Source organism: Thunnus albacares, chromosome 14 (genome assembly GCF_914725855.1).
Source record: "Thunnus albacares chromosome 14, fThuAlb1.1, whole genome shotgun sequence".
In the NCBI taxonomy this organism is placed as follows: domain Eukaryota; kingdom Metazoa; phylum Chordata; class Actinopteri; order Scombriformes; family Scombridae; genus Thunnus; species Thunnus albacares.
In genome coordinates this window covers 22,235,273-22,252,193 of record NC_058119.1, presented here as the reverse complement: position 1 = coordinate 22,252,193, position 16,921 = coordinate 22,235,273, and the positions used below count along the sequence as shown (strand labels likewise).

Here is a 16,921-nt window from a genome sequence, read left to right as displayed (position 1 = left end):
GATAGATAGATAGACAGATAGACAGACAGATAGATAGATAGATAGATAGATAGATAGATAGATAGATAGACAGATAGATAGATAGATAGATAGATAGACAGATAGATAGATAGATAGATAGATAGATAGATAGATAGATAGATAGATAGACAGATAGACAGATAGATAGATAGATAGATAGATAGATAGATAGATAGACAGATAGACAGACAGATAGATAGATAGATAGATAGATAGATAGATAGATAGATAGATAGATAGATAGATAGATAGACAGATAGATAGATAGATAGATAGATAGATAGAGGATTACATGACGTAATAAAGTACTCTATGTTAAGCTCTAACAACCCCGCACGTGGAGTGGTATTGTGGTGCCTTTGTTTTTCCTAGAACTAGCGGGGTTTTCGATGCCACAGGACATCCCACTGAACAAAAAAATATCCACGCAGGAGCTGATACATGAATGAAAGTTGACTGATGTTTATATGCGTCATCACAACAGAGCACAAGCTATAAGATAGAGAGAGTGAGAGAGAGAGAGATGAGCAGAGGGAAAAGACAGAGAGACAAATGGTTCATCCTGCAAATGTCAGAGGTAACCATCTAATGTCAGTGATGCTATTTGTAGCTTCAAAACTCTCCCAAACAAGCGTTGACTGATTCAATGCAAACTCTCTTATTTTAAGGGGAAACTGACAACACTATTTTTATCCTTTAGAGGAGTTTTCCAAAGCGGTGAGTGTTTGTTTTAAAAGGGTATTTTCCCTTTTAAAGTGTCAAAGAGTATCAAGTCAGATTATCAGTGATGAAAAATGCAGAGATGATTATAAACAGACAACAGTCTGAAAAGTCAGACTCGGTGGTACTTCACCGGAAGACATTATACAACATTAGAAGTACAATGAAAGCACATTGTGAGTGCACCACAACTATTAGAATCAGAGTGCCATATAATTAATGTAATATGCATTTATCGCTAAAATCATTCATTGGGGACTGACATGATGCTAAAATTAATGTAATTTTTTTTTACTTCTTTGTGATTATTCTTTGTCTCTTATCATTTGTTTGTGGGTGTTATTGTTTTTTATTTAAACTGTAGTGATGTGTTTTTGGATTTCAGGATTTTATGTTGAATGTCCTTTATGTTTCTTTGTCTTTTAACATCTTGGGAACATAAGTGTTTTTCACTTTAACATGTTAACCCTTGGATTCTTGTTTTTGTGTCTGTAATCCATAAAGATAATAATATACATATAATATACATATAATAACATACCATAGCATTAAAAAGTGTGTTTTAATGCTTTGAGTTGGTTCACAAGAGTCTGAGATTTCCTGACTTTTTGTCCTAATGTGGATCAAGCTCTACAATCACTGGGTTTTATAGTTCCCAAATTGCCTGGCTGGTAAATATCTACATCTTCCAAACATTTACACACATCTTTCAAACAGTTTGTAACACAGACTTTCCATAAAAATCTCTGAGTTGAGATACTTATTTTCTCAGGTTTGATAAACCACCTCCAGAGCCAAATGTTTTCACAGACCGAGTGTGACTTTTTGTCACAAGTAAACAGATCTTGATGTGTAATCCCAAATTACTTATTGTCATATAGTCATCAGACCTTAAATCTGAATAATGTTCAACCTATGAACTAATATGTTTCAAGCAAGAAAGTCACACTCAACACTTACTGAATATTACTTATTGTTTTATATTGTTTTCTTTATTTCGTTAATGAGGTTTTAATGAACACATACAAAGAGTTGTTATTGTGATTCTCGTCAACTAACAAGGCCCCAAATAATCCTTAAAAGGAAAATACTTTCATATCACGTTCCCTCACATATTGAATTCTCCCAAATGTCTTGCATATATCGAGAGCTTTATCCCAATAGTGTGATAGTTTCCAATACATAGAACCATGTCTCCTCTGATTTCCTCTATTTTCTGCAGTGGTGCTTACATATATACTAAAAGGAGAATACAATGAAAACTCTTCATCATCTCAGGTTTCCATTTAATTCTATTTATTATGTGTTTTGTTGACTAATGATTCAAAATTAAATTGTCCAGGTGCTCCGGGGATTTGACCTCAGCTTTTCATTGGTTGTTGCAGTCTGAGGCTGCAGTATAAAGATGCATATTGCACTGTCATATGGAGCAGTAAAAACCTTACTTCCTGCCCTTCAATCTATTAATTTTTAATTTCACATATAGTCTTAAAAGGATACTCAATGAGGAATCCCTGATGAGTCACAGACAGAAGCTAGTGAGAGAAAACAACACTGCCATCTAGTGAAGAAAATCCAGACATGACTCAGGCTGAAAAGGTCACATAATCTGTTCCCAACCTTTACTAACTGTTAACTGTTTATCCATTATTTTTACCTATTTTAACCAATTCATGCATCACTTTTAGCAAACTACTCAACTGTTTAACCACTACGTATATCTATTTTATTCATTTTTATGTCCATTAGCTTGCTATTTCGACCATTTGTCCATTACTTTAAGCCATTTCACCATTCAGCTGTCCAAGACCTTCAGCTAACTAGCCCATTTCAACTGTTTATCCATTACTTCTGTCTATTTTAACAATGTATACTACTTTTAGCTATTTCAACACTTCTATCCATTAGCTACTTAAACTATTTCAAGTGTCTAATACCATTAGCTATCCATTTAGCTATTTCAACCATTTGTCCAATGCCTTTAACTAACTTTCAACTTCCCTGTTTGCTAACTAGTTTATGTGCAAACTCTCAGCAAGTGGTGTTCAGGTGTTATAGTTGACTCAATATGTTGATTTTTTATTAATCCATTTTTCCTAAATTGGTGGAACTACATCTTACACAATCTTTCCATGTATCCTCTGATTGGAAATCAGTGTTAAATGAAGATAGCTCAACTAGTAAATCTCCCTTAAATTTACATGATTCAATTAACATCCAATTCATTAAAAAATGTAAAAGGAAAACGAACACTGCTTTGGTTTAAAGGTTGTAGAAATGCAAGTAGCTCTTTGTCAAACACTCTGAAAATATGAAAAAGTGCATGTAACAGTAACCCTCATGTTTTTAAAATTTACATTTTCTCTTTTCAAATGAGGATGGATGGATAATCCTTGAAAATAAACAATATTTCAAACCGTAGTTGGTAGAGGATTCATAATTTAATTCAATTTATAAAGAAAACTTTCCCAGAAGGGGACAATAAAGTATATCTTTTATATGCACATCTTAGTACTGCTCTCCATTTCAGCTACTTAATAAGGGAACAAAATTAGTGAAAATATGTCACTTCTTGTGGCAAAATAAAACTTCTAACTGACTGATTTTCACTAATTAGGCTGCACTGAGCTCTGTGATGAATGTAGCAATGAAGCACAAAAGCACAAAGATTAGTTTTATGTTTTTATAAAACATCTATATACACTGGAAATACAAATACAGGTAAATCTGAACATTCAAAGATCTTCCGAGGATCAACATTTATTTAAAAGAAAAATTACAAAACTATTTAAAAGTGACAATATATAAGAAATATAATTACATTCATTTCATTTTAAAACATAATAAAATTCTACATTTTAAAGTGTATCAGTCATTTCTTTCATTTTTTGGCATTAGATGTGTTTGTCGCTCACTGACGACAACAGTTTTAGCCCGATAACACTATCTGGTTGATTGTCCCAGTAGTGGTTTGAACAAGTGCTTCACTCAGTTCAGTCAGTTTGGTAGATCCAGAGTTCTGCAGTAACAGTCTTATAGCCACAGTGCACATACAGAGGCCGCTTCCACGCTAAGCTCATGTAAAAACTGTCCGAGCTTTTGAAATTGAGCGCTGGAAAAAACGCCAGTCCAGAGAAAGATGACCAGCACGGTTAAAAAGTTCAGTGAATAAAACCCTCAGTGAACCTTCGTCACAGGCGCCTGATGTTCCTCTTGCTGCGAGCGCTCCCTGGTATGTTCGGGGTCGTCTTGGAGGTGGGAAAGTGGGTTCTGGGCTGCACCACTCGGCAGGGGGTCGAGCCGTGGAAAGCTTCCTGGCAGCGGGTGCAGAAGTCGAAGAGACAGCTGAGGCGTGTGCACGTGGCCCTCTGAGACTCGGTCGAGTGTGTCGCTGGTGAGCCGCATCGCTTGCAGGTACGCAGAGACTCGTGCTGCTTCAAACATCTGGCGGCCTGGACAGAAGAACAAAATACACACACAGACAGTTAAAACAAGCGAAATGTACAGTTTTACTTCAAATTCCAATTTACTCGCCACACCTAATGAGCCTTTATACAACAACACTCACCTGCACATATTCATTGAAGCGTGTACATTGGGAGTTGGGCGTGCTGCTCTTGTGAGAGAGACCGGCCCGTCTGTTGACCCCGCAGCCAGGGGTGGAGGAGGAAGAGGATGTGGATGAGGATGTAGAGCTTGAGGAGGAAAGGGTCTGCATGCAGGACAGCGCCACCCTGGACACTGCCACATCTCTCGTCAGACCACAACCGCTTTGTCTCCGAGAGCTCTTTGACTCCTAAAAAAGTAAAATAAAATGATTAGAAAATTAAAAGAATCAGAAAGAGTATCAGACACATTTATTGTTTGAAAGTATTGTGACTGTATGTTAGCACATCCTGTCCATGGGCTGTAACTTCACATGCAGTTTTTTCTTCCTTCCATTTATTACTTTTAATATTCAGCCATCTTAAAAACTGTTGGTTTTATATTTCCATTTAGTACATTCTAGTGCTGAGATGGTTGGATTAATAATCTTTGTTGTGCGCCATTTTGCTGCTACAACAACACAATTTCCAGCATGATTACTAAACTTTATTAAAAAACAAACATTTGATTCGGAACAGAGAAGTGCTCCTTCTCTTGAACTGGCCGCATGTGGTGATAAAAGCAAAAGGAAATGTGTGGTTGTGTTTGTTTCCTCACCCTGAGAGCCTGCTCAGCTCGCTGACACCTGCTCTGAGCTCTGGTATCCTCACAGATGATCTTCCTCCATGTTCTGCTCACTTTCTTACAGCTGTGAGAGAAGAAAGGGTGAACACATGAATATAGACAACTGAGAACAGTAGTAACTATGAATAACTAAGAAGAATTTCCCCTAAAGATTTTGCACCCATATACATTTTTAGATTTCAGTTTTCAGATAATGGTCAGCTAATCTCTCTCCACATAATGATGCATCAGTGGTTTACCTAATGAGGTCCATATCTCCCAGCAGGGCAAGAATGTCGGTCAGGATGCTTCTCATGTTCCTGCACAGCAGAGATGAAAACATGTCGACGTACTCCCGACCCATCTGGCGTCCGATCACCTGCTCCAAATGATGATCTTCCGCCACCTTTGTAACAATGCTCCAGTCATACCTGAGACACAAAATAAACGATTTTAATTCATCTGGCTTATCACAGCCTTAAATATACCTTTAGTACAGCTGAAATAAGAAATCAAAGGTTAAGGTGTTATCTTGGAGTTATCCTGTGGAATGAGACCCAAAAACATCTCAAGTATGTGTCTGCCAGTGTGGATTCTGAGACAATTTGTTAATATTTTATAAAGGGGAATAGTGGAGGTGAGTGCCCAGTGTCCTAAACTTTAACATGGTTTCACAGAATATATGACATCTGAAATGATCATTCATTATTAATTTGGTTTGTTTGGTGCTACTCTCCCTCTAATTACAGCCTGGCGAAGATTTCCATTATTTCACAGCAGGAGAAATAAAAAAAAATCTCTTTGGTGGCTATACAGTTAATATAATACCTCTTATTCTTCCGATAGCTCTTGGCAAGCTCTTCACAAACGGCCCGCTGGAACTTCAGTAAAGGTAGATTGGGGTCGTCGTGGTGGTCAGAGGGAGTGGATGACAGTGAGTATGTTAGTGCTCTCCTTCTCGGGCGATCCACAGGAGTGGAGGCTGCCACCAGAGACGCATGACGGCCGGAGCTCATCCTCCCTTGACATTTAGTAGGAGACGGCTTTGGTGATATTGTCCTTTCATGCTGTGCAGCAGCAGAAGGCGGCAGCAGGATTTCTGTGGATCTTCCCTGGATGTGGTCATCCTCTTCATCCACATGGTGATCCTCAGCCTGACTGGTGTGCAGAGACAGATAGCCACTGTCCTCAAACCCTTCCTCCAAAGTCCTGTCATGCGCCCTGCTGTCTGTGCTGTTTTCTTTGTCGTGGACCGCTCTGGTGTCGTTGTTGTTGTTGAGAGAGAACAACACGGTGGTCACTCCTGAGGGTGGACATTGTGGTTTGATGGGGGTGAGCTCCTTCACTGGTGAAGCTTTGAGGTGAAGCACCTTGGACTCTACAGCAGAGACTTTCTCCATATTGTTGGCCCTGGCAGACTTGTAGTGAGGGCACTTCATGGTGACTTTCTTATAATGAAACATATACACTTGCAGTATTTATATTCCTGAAAAAGGAGACAAAACATAAGATTATTTTAGGTTTTATGCCATGTTCGTGCCTGTCAAGCCTACCGAGCAGCATGGCTTCTCTCGTGCAAGCTAACTTAGCTACGTAACCTCTTACAATAAACTTAGCTATTTAAGTGGACTGGCATAAATGAGACATGACATGGGGCTCTACTGATATTAAACTGTTAACATAGACTTTGAATGTAGTTAGAAAGTCTTCCGCCAAATATTTTCTTTAAAACAAATAACGATTTTGGCGCGATGTAAATTTGGCGGAAGGGTAGCTGTGACGTGAAGATGGACGACTAACGTTATAGTCTTTGAATGTAGCTATATGTTAGTGTTTATCACAAAAGTTACTTGTGGGATATGATCTGTTGAAACGTTTGATTAACGGGTTATAGTTTCGTGTCAATAAATCAACGTTTACCTCAGTTAACGCTACGTTACTTCCCTCCATTTAAGCGCGTACAGTGTGATGAAACTAATATAGCGTTAGCTTGTAACAAAGAAAATAACTTGGTTTACCAGCTCTTATATAACCAGAGTTCAAACTATCATCACTAAATATGCTCTTAAATTCTGTATAATGTTATCCGTTGATATTGAATTGCTTTTCGAGCGACCTCACCAAACTAGTTCGACTAACGTTAGCTAAAGTTGCCAAAAGATAATTATACCACTACCAGATTAACATTTGAGGCTGTAAATATACTAAATGAACCTTCTCACCTTACCTTTGTTAATATCGTTATCCAAAGTTGACTCTTGCTTCCCTCCTTTTTAGCCGCTGAGCTAGCTCGCTGCTCACAGACACCAACATTAAAAGCTTCACACACAACTGCAAGAAAATCCGCCAGTTGCTGCCTCTTATTTGAAATCCGTGCGCAAAAGGCGCAAACCAATCACATCGAAGTCCCTTTAACCCGCCAACCAATGGGAGCAGAGATTCGACGCAGTGACGTCAGAAAGTATGCGATCTGTCCCACAGTTTTTTCCATCCGATGTGAAACAAACAAATGATCATTATGATAACATAAATGATGTATTTAATTTGTACTGCACTTCTCATTCGCAGTAAATCTCCGAGTGCCACACATATAACACAAAGAAAGTAACAAGAGTTAAGATGAAAAGTCCTCCCTGAATAAAACGTTTTTAAAGCCTGTTTTCAACATAGGTTACAGTCTTCAAAACTCATATAGCCACAGTTTCTAAGTATTTGAAATAAGCAGATCTCAGCTGGATTGAATGTTCAGCTACAACATACAATAAGTTTTAATATTGTAGAAGACACAATAATACTTCTATTGGCTATATTTCTTAGGGAGTTCAGCATGGTGAAGTTACATAATGCTTTTTACATGTGAAATGCCAGCTGTAGATAGCTTAAAAGAGTGCACACACTTCACTATTCTTTGGTTTTATGTTCCATGACTTTGTTGCAAATAATGCATCATAAAATTGAAGAAAAGTGGGGTAAAGTTGAAAGTTACTTAATATGCTGGCAAACAGATAGCCAAGACATTACTAAACTAAATTCATGTATTTATCTCATTTAGGGACAACAGTGCATGAATTAAACTCAGTGGTCTGGGCTTGGGGTCAGGTAGAGAAGGGTTGTTGTGTTTTGATGGTTCTGTTTGTTTGATTGTCTATTTGTTTGTATATCAGTCTATTTCTCAGGGTTGGCTGGGTTTTATTTTTTTGGGGAAGTTGCATATATGGTAGATTCTTGCTGATTTTAAATTGTCAGTTGTATATTGCCTTGTTAAGCTTCTCTGCTTCTTTGGGACAAGAAATTAATTAAATGAATTTTTTTTAAAAAAGTTCAAGCAAAAGCTGCTACACATCGCAACAACTTATTCTTAAATTCTCTGGAAAAGGCAGAAAGATGCCATGTTTCAGGTGGCATCACGCTGTTGAGCAGAAACTTGAATCCAAGTAAGGTAATTTTCTATGGTAAACACAAAAGATGTCATTGGAAGAAAATTCTTCAGGAATCCCACCATTACAAAAAGAGCTAAAGAGAGACTGGTCAGTCACAGGACAGTTTAGTTCACACCCCTGCCTGGAATGTGTGAAGTGGCTCCTTCATTGAAACCAGACAGGGAGGTTGGGGGATGCAGTTTAGGTTAGATACTGCACCTCATTTGTTTCACTTTACCTTTTTCACTTTAGTTGTATGATCTATATTGTGCATTGAAGTTAAAGACAAGGGGAACAAATCATCAGTCAGTTCTTAATAAAACTTTACTAGGATGTTTTAGCATGTTGATGTTAAATGTACAACACAGTGATAAAGGGTGACAAAAAACTAGAACAGATGAAAGGTGAAACAGGAAGACTGCCGGGGCCAGTGACAGACAGGCAGAGACAGAAAAGGTGTGAAGTTGTGTATGTGTTAGTCAGTTGAGAAGGAACACCTTCTGAGGCCTGATGCTTAACATCTTAGCATACTAAATGCATTAATGCTAATTAAATGATGATCCCAGCATCAATGACCATTCAAAGTCCAATTTACACTTCCATACAGACATTTCAATTACAACCAGAGTCAAAGATACAGGTTCACTGTGTGTCATTTGGTTCATAATACATTTTATGTATGAGTATGCACCAGCAAAACTAAATATCAACTGCATGTTAAGGGCCTAAAATCCTGCATCGTCGCCTCCTGCAGATGCCCTGTACTGCTGGGTCAAAATCTAGTGGTAACAACTTTATGTTTTTTGTTGACATTGTGCCTACATGGTGTATACTCTGAAAATCATGTGTAAATACAGCAAACTTGTGACATATAGATAGCACTGGTTGTAGACAGTCATTTTTGTGTAATTAAGCCATGCAACTATAAGGCACATGCCAGTAATGGAGGAACTTGAATAATCTAACTTTACATATCATTCTCTGTCTTTATTTAGCCTATTTAAAATGTTCTTGATAAAATCATCTCTTAAAACAAATTGCATGTTTTCTCAGTAATGCTACTACAGATTGTTTCCCTGCAGTCAGATATTTTTTTTTCTTATGACAGTGTCTTTATGTTCTGGGCTACCCTTGAAACATCCATCTAACATCCATTGCTTATCGTGATATAATAGCCTAAATTCTATTATAATTCTGTAAAAATAATACAAAGTTAATATCTGCAATATAAATCATAGTATTATGTTTATTGAAATATCATTTTTCATGTCCTATCACATGTTTACTCTTTGTGTTTTAATATTTTAATGGGTTTTTTAATTTTGTTGCGTCAAAGTCGAAAAATCATGGATGGGAATGATCTTTAGCCTGCTGCAAATTTGTCAGCAGAAGAGAATAACATAGGAAACATATGACCACGTAATTAAATACCTGAGGGAAACAGGTTTAGCAGAGACAAGTTAGGGTTTGTTTCTTTTACATTTTGTGTTGTTTTGTCTGCTAGTCTGCCGCTCCTCGTTCCAGTCCAGAGGGTGGCGTCAATGCACCTTTAAGCTGGTTTGCCAACTGAGTCCACTTCCCCAGTGCAGTGGATAAAAGATACAAGCCCACTGAAAGCAATCATTTGTTTAGATTCAATCTCATCACTAGCCAGTTTACAGTACAGTCATTCAGACAGTAGACAAAACATTATACAGTATTCAAATGATGGGTTTTTACAGTAACATTACCATGGATACCAGCACATAATGGTATCAAAGGAAATCAAATGGCAGATAAAGTTGCAAAGGAGGCCACAAAAAATAATCACAGTCATTGGCAGTTAGCTTCAGCAAGTCAGAAACCAAGAGCATCATTGAGCAGAGTTTGAAGGAAAGGTGTCAAAAGCAATTGGAGGAGGAGAAGAGAGGACGATGGTTTTACAGCGTTCAAAGGAAAGGGGGAGAAATGAGGTTTACAGGAAGGAACAGGATGAGACAATAATATCAAGACTTAGATTTGAAAACACTGGACTCAACTAACACTATTCAAAATAGGTAAACATAATACAGATATTCTACAAAAGAACTCAAGAAATGAATGTTAACTAATCATATTTCAGTATCATAGACTAACTAATTTGATTGAGAAGATATGTGTATTTTTATGAATGTTGTAAATACTAGAAACTCTGATCTACACGCTATACCACCTGGTGGCGGTAATGCGCCAATTCATTGCTTGCCAACCGCCAATAAACATCAAAGAAGAAGAAAAGGAACTCCAGTGCGCATGCGTGTCACATTTAATGTCTGCGCCCTTCAGCGAAGTGGTAAAGGAGTGATACATTTGTACCAAGTCTTTATATTCAGTGGCTTTCAAGTCTTTTGACAATTTATGACAGAAAACTAAATCTTTAATACGACAGCAGTGTTTCCGATAGCAGGAAAAATCTTGACGGAGCCATTTATTCGTATTTAATTTGATTTCAAGATCAGATACTTATCTAACTGTTAGAAATACTCTTTGAGTTGTTCACTCTCTTAAATGTTCTAGTTAAGTTTTTTTTGTAGACTGAAATCCAGCCTGTGATCGCAACAACATAGGCTTTTAAACTCAGTTTTAGGTTTGGGTTGTGGCAGAAAGTTATTGTGGTTGTGAGCGATGTGAACACATAACAAAATGTGAAATTTCATTAAATTATAGGTTTGCTTCATGTGCCAAACGTATGCCGAATTAAAGTCGGCTTGTTTTGGACACAGTATATCTTCTGTTATAGCAGTTATGGGGGAATATGCGTTTGCGAAAAGTAAGAATATATAAAATCATCAAAATTTTGAATGAAGTTTGGCCAGAGATTCATTCCTCAGTAGAAAACAGATCCATATAATATCAGGATCAGTTTCTGCTGCTATACAGTGAATCTTCAAACCAAATATTTTTATGCAATGGCTTACAGAAGAGCCATAAATCTCCTTCCTAGAGGAAAGGAGTGTGTCTTTAGTATGTTGATGCCGCCACATTCACCAAATGTCTTCAGTAGACCTGTTAGGTTTCATGAACTCTCCAGTAATCGCTGTGGGGAAACCACAAGAACTCTTCACACCGGTGCACGACTGATGGTGGCCAAGTTACTGTCGCTGGATGAGCTGTTTGTCAAGAGGTCTCTGCAGGACTACCTGAAGAAGATGGAGACAGAGTATAGTGAATGTTTGAATGTTGTCAACAGCAGTGGGACAGAGGGGGAGCGGTGCAGTGACGACGATTTGAGGGCTAAGAGGACCAAAGTGTCCCAGCTGGCTCCTCTCATCCAGAGCATCAGAGAGCTGGACGTCAAACAGAAGGAGATAGCTGAGACTGAGACGCTCCTGAAAGGTGAGACTGTTATAGGTTATACTTAAATAATGTGACTATAGGTAGTGTGATAGACTACAGTACAAAGACACTGGATTCAAACCCATTGTATGATGATCATGCTGTATTTTTTTTGTGCCTTCTGGCAGATGAAGACCCAGCTCTGCGGGAACTGGCTGAGCTTGAGAGGGAAGGTTGTGTGCAAGATATCCAGGATCTGAGACAAAAGGTAGAAATATAATGATTTGTATTGGCAACATTTGAACTAGAACTAAAATCACAAAGATGTTTTTAGGTTGTGTTCTGTTAAATCAATCTTTTTTTTTTTAAATAGATCCTGGATATGTTGATCCCTGAGGAGGAGGCGGATCTGAGCGACCTCGTGCTGGAGGTCACGGCAGGTGTTGGGGGTCAGGAGGCCATGCTGTTCACTGCTGAGGTCTGGAAGTACTTATTTGTAAAATGTATTATTTTAAACATTATATATCCATGCTGATTGTGGACTTTTTAAGAATGATATTTGACCAGGTGCCCCTACTTACAGAAGGGTTTTACATCAGCGGAGAGGGCTCATGAGGAATCAAAAACACAAGAGCTGCAGCGATTAGTTGCCAACTACTTTCATTAATCATTTTGAGTCATTCTTTAGTTTTTAGAATATCTTTAAACAATGGACTTTCAGTCAGTACAAAACAAGACATCTGAGGACGTCGTCTTGGACTTTGGAAAACAGTGATAGACATTTTTCACCATTTTCTGACATTTTTTAGACTGAATGACTAATCGATTAATCAAGAGAATAATCTACAGATTTATCGATAATGAAAATAATCATTAGTTGCAGCCCAAAAAAACCCAACACATTTTATAAAGTGAAGTTGTATCCCTGTATTTACCTCATACTGTCTTCTTTCCTCTCAAGTTGTTTGACATGTACCATGGCTTCGCTCAGCACCACGGCTGGTCCTTTGACATCTTGGAGTACATGACCAGCGAGATAGGTCAGTGGACACACACACACACACACACACACACACACACACACACTTGTGATTATAGCCAGTTAATTTATAGTGTGATAACTGACAACAAACACAGGGGGGAGCTCTTTCTACAGTATGCAGGTGGAGGTCACTGCAGAATGACTGCAAATAATGTCAGAAAAAGAGACTGAAGAAGTTGCTCTTTTGTTTTTTCTGATGAAAATTTATATTTTTTTTTAATCAAAAAATAGGTTTTAAAACATAAAATGTTTTGAGTGAAATCCTTTTGTCATTTAACTGTTTAAATGTAGAGCTGCAATGATTAGTTGATCGATAGTAAATTAATTGGCAACTATTTTGAAAACTGATTATTCATTTTACAAACAAAATGGCAAAAATTCATAGGCTCTAGCTTCTCAAATGTGAAGATTTGCTGCTTCTCTGACATTATTTGGACACATCATCACATTCACTTGAATGATAAAGTGTGTCCAAGCTTTTGACTGGTAATATTTATATGACAGTAAACTGAATATACTTGAGTTTTTAACAGGTCGGACAAAACAAGATATTTAAATGCATCTCCTTGTGCTGTGAGAAATTATTTTGGCATTTTTCACTATTTTCTGACAATTTGTAGACTAAACTAGTTATTGATTAGTCGAGAAAATAATTGTCAGATAAAATCTTGGTGGTATATTGCGGCACATATCAATCTGAATTGCAGAAATGAATCAATGAACTTTGGAATCTGCTCGTCAAAGCTGAAATCACTTGTGTTATAAATGAGTGAGTGATTCATAATCTTGGTACTTTTTGCTCACCTATAACCAGGTGGTCTGCGTCACGCCTCGGCCAGCATCAGTGGCTCTCAGAGCTACAAGACGATGAAGTTTGAGGCCGGAGTTCATCGTGTCCAGAGGGTCCCCAAAACTGAAAAACAGGGCCGTATGCACACCAGCACCATGACTGTGGCTGTGCTGCCCCAACCCACTGAGGTAGAGCTTCACAGGATAGATGAGATGAACAATGAGACAAACACTCTGTTTCCTTCTTGTTCTTAAAACAGTTTAACTACAGAATTCATTACAGATAAGTAAAACAGCATTTTAAGAGCTTCTCACTTAATTAATATGAAACATTTCCTGTTGAAACAAGGTATATGGTGCAAATTATAATTAGGAGTAAAGGAAAAGCACTGGTCCAAAATGTTTTATAATGGTTTTAGATTATATTTCAACCAGCTGGTACAACATGAGGTCATGATTATGCTTTCAGGAAGGAATAGAAGCAGAATTTTTATATCAAACTACAAAAAAAGGCTAATTTAGTGTTTGTTCTAATACGTGTATATATAAAGTGAATGATTTTTAACACTGATTTTACAATCCATTCTTTTTAATTGTCGGAGTAGTTTTGTTTGTGTGGTGTTGATGAGGATCCAAATTATGAGTTTTTTTTTGTTTTCTTGTTAGATCTCCTTCACAATAAATCCAAAGGACTTGAGGATAGACACCATGAGGGCAAGCGGAGCTGGAGGTCAACATGTCAACACCACAGACAGCGCAGTCAGAATAGTCCATCTACCTACAGGTAAAAAAAACTGCAAACACAACATGCTATTGTAGACAGAAGACACTGTACAGCTTATCTTGTTAAACCGTGAACCGACAGGGCTATTCTTAGTCTGTCCCCAAATGGAGAAAAAAACCTTTGTCGGATTTATTTCTACTTTACTCTTAGGTTATAAAGCTTAAAATCCCCCTCCACTGAAAAATGTGTTTCGTTCATTGTTACTTCACCAGAATTTTTCAGCTTTGCAGAATGATGTATGTGCAAAGTTTGTCCCTTGAAGGCTGTTTTCACATTCATCTGCTGAAAGTGTAAAGTTTCTCTGTACTCATCAAAAACCCGAGTTTGAGGCGTGTACCTACAAGCATGACTTATGATATCACAGCTAGAAAAATATTTGCATGAGGGATAAGGAGTAGATGTCATTTTAAGAGTTTCTATCGAGGTAATTTAACTTTTTTAAGGAAAAATCACATCAGACATGAATAACCAGACACACTTTCTCATTCAAGGGAATGGGAAGTTATGTCCAAATGTTTGACTGGTACTCTACATACAGCAACTGTACCTAATCTATCCACTGACACTGGACGCCACAGTGCTGTTGATAAATTGATGGATTGTGAAGAAGTGCCAATTAACACCACAAAGACTTAAGGCCAAGCCATTTGTAATTGGTGTGGAAATATGTAATATTTCCTGAACATTTTTCTATTGATAAACTTAGGAAAAATATACAGGAAGTTTTTCACATTTACATAAAATCTCTTAACAGAAGTCCAAACTCATTCGTTTGCTTGATGTCGCTGATATCTTATTCAGTAATTCACTTTCAGCTAAACGAAACACGAGGTTCCTTTGCTCTGTTATAGCTTTTGGAACAGTGTGCCCAGTGTTCAAGCAGGGTTTTAGTGCTACCTGTATAAATCGGTCTGTCTTTCTCGGGGATGCCCTCATAAGAACAGTACTTGTGTGTGTGTGTGTGTGTGTGTGTGTGTGTGTGTGTGTGTTTGTTAGGCACCGTTGCAGAGTGCCAGCAGGAACGGTCCCAGCTGAAGAACAAGGAGAAAGCCATGAAGGCTTTAAGAGCCAAACTGTACAGCAAGAAGCTGGAGGAGGAGACCAGCAAACGCTACAACCAGCGTAAAATACAGGTGGAGATATGCAAATATAACACAAGACAAGTGATAGTTTCATTCCAAAATAATGTTTTTGAAAGATCTAGGATGTTTAATTTTATTAGTTACTGTCAAAATGAAATAAAATGAAATATAATTAAGCAGCCAAACAAGTAAATAAATACATTACAAAAAGCTCCACACACTTGAATGTTGTATATTGTTTGTATTGTTTGCTAAAAAGAGGTCGGAAGAATAAACAATGCAAAACAAAAATAGAGCATACAGTATGAAAACAATATGATTTTCTTATTGTCTTAAACATTTCTCTTCCTCCTCCTCCTCTTTCTCTTCCTACAGATCGGCACCAAAGGCAGATCGGAGAAGATCCGGACCTACAACTTCGCCCAGGACCGGATAACAGACCACCGGATCGGCATGACGGTGCACGACGTCAAGAGCTTCCTGTTGGGAGAGGATCTGCTGGATGAGATGAACTCCTCGCTACAGGAATTCTCCGACCAGGAGACGCTCATGGAGCTGCTGGGAGAAAACGGCCAGGAGGGCTCATGAGTTTGACTCGGAGGAAAAAGGATTGTGGTGTAAATGGAAACTGCTTGCTACATGAGAAAAAGGACCATGATGGATTATAAGGGTGACACAAGTCTTAATGCTTCTGCCCTCCCAGAGTTTGAAATATGTTAATATTTATTACCTATGTCTACACAGATAGATTTTATCTCCATACAAATGTCCAGGAGTGAAAAACTATGTCAGCACAGACTTATAAGTGGAAAATAAAATGACTCATCTATGGGGTGATCAGAAAGTCTTGTATTTGGTCTTGAGGAGGAAAAATAATGACTCATTATTACCAACACGAGAGTTTCTGGCCACATTTCTTCTGCAGCATATTTTATTTAGCTGATATTGAGCTTTTGTTGAATATCAGACTTTGCAAATGTTAATTTTCCACATACTTAGTCAGTCACAATATGTGTTTTGTGCATTAATCATTCATTTAAAATCAGTGGTGTGTGTGTGTTAACCTAGCTTGAAGAGCTACAAACTCATGTACACTGTATAGCCAGAAGTATGTGGATGTGCGAGCATGACATCATGAACATCGCCTCCCAAAACTACAGGCATTAATATGCTGCTCTAACAGCCTCCGCTCCTCCGGGAAGACTTTCCAAAAGATTTGGGAACCGGGCTGCGGGAATTTGCTCCCACTCAACCACAAGAGCGTCAGTGATGTCAGCCACTGATGTCTGGTGATAAGGCCCGGCCCTGTGTAGGCGATATGATTAATCCCAAAGATGTTGGATGGGGTTGGGGGGGGGGGGGGGGGGGGGAGCTAAAAGAGACAGGAGCTAAAACAACCTGTTTCAGACAGAGGCTGAACTGAGGGGCTCCGTAAAGAGTCAGCATAAAATAAAATAGGAGTTTTTTTAATTGTAAATCATGCAAAGCTATTCCAGTAGAGCCCCAGATTAAAACTATAGAAATGTGCATAATATGTCCCCTTTAACTTCCTTTCAATTGA

The 16,921-nt window shown here is 38.1% G+C and overlaps 2 protein-coding genes across 3 annotated transcripts; one reads left to right on the top strand and one right to left on the bottom strand.

Moving 5' to 3' along the window:
* Window positions 1-3,410: 3,410 nt before the first annotated feature.
* On the bottom strand, window positions 3,411-7,307 carry fbxo5 (F-box protein 5). Its single transcript, XM_044372890.1, has 6 exons — window positions 7,178-7,307; window positions 5,779-6,436; window positions 5,211-5,381; window positions 4,945-5,035; window positions 4,310-4,537; window positions 3,411-4,193 (listed from the first exon to the last, which is right to left on the bottom strand). Exons 2-6 carry the CDS (start codon window positions 6,411-6,413, stop codon window positions 3,933-3,935), a joined length of 1,386 nt encoding a protein of 461 aa, XP_044228825.1. The 5' UTR covers window positions 6,414-6,436; window positions 7,178-7,307; the 3' UTR covers window positions 3,411-3,932.
* A 3,284-nt stretch (window positions 7,308-10,591) lies between these two features.
* mtrf1l (mitochondrial translational release factor 1-like) lies at window positions 10,592-16,204 on the top strand. Of its 2 annotated transcripts, XM_044372833.1 has the most exons (9): window positions 10,592-10,680; window positions 11,392-11,723; window positions 11,852-11,931; window positions 12,037-12,141; window positions 12,625-12,703; window positions 13,520-13,683; window positions 14,161-14,278; window positions 15,275-15,411; window positions 15,736-16,204. In XM_044372833.1, exons 2-9 carry the CDS (start codon window positions 11,468-11,470, stop codon window positions 15,946-15,948), a joined length of 1,152 nt encoding a protein of 383 aa, XP_044228768.1. In that variant the 5' UTR covers window positions 10,592-10,680; window positions 11,392-11,467; the 3' UTR covers window positions 15,949-16,204. The 2 variants fall into 2 exon arrangements, with proteins under 2 accessions (XP_044228768.1, XP_044228767.1); XM_044372832.1 differs by lacking the exon at window positions 10,592-10,680 and having other exon boundaries at window positions 10,687-11,723.
* The last annotated feature ends 717 nt before the right edge of the window (window positions 16,205-16,921 follow it).

What these genes read in the sequence shown, in the direction of transcription:
- mtrf1l (XM_044372832.1), top strand. Translation starts at nt 11,297, where the DNA reads ATGGCTTACAGAAGAGCCATAAATCTCCTTCCTAGAGGAAAGGAGTGT. An exon ending in TCCAGGATCTGAGACAAAAG is followed by an intron (nt 11,932 to 12,036) that starts GTAGAAATATAA and finishes TTTTTTAAATAG; the next exon opens with ATCCTGGATATGTTGATCCC. An exon ending in AATAGTCCATCTACCTACAG is followed by an intron (nt 14,279 to 15,274) that starts GTAAAAAAAACT and finishes TGTGTTTGTTAG; the next exon opens with GCACCGTTGCAGAGTGCCAG.
- fbxo5 (XM_044372890.1), bottom strand. Translation starts at nt 6,413, where the DNA reads ATGTTTCATTATAAGAAAGTCACCATGAAGTGCCCTCACTACAAGTCT. An exon ending in GAGCTGAGCAGGCTCTCAGG is followed by an intron (nt 4,538 to 4,944) that starts GTGAGGAAACAA and finishes TTACTTTTTTAG; the next exon opens with GAGTCAAAGAGCTCTCGGAG. An exon ending in GCTTCAATGAATATGTGCAG is followed by an intron (nt 4,194 to 4,309) that starts GTGAGTGTTGTT and finishes TCTTCTGTCCAG; the next exon opens with GCCGCCAGATGTTTGAAGCA.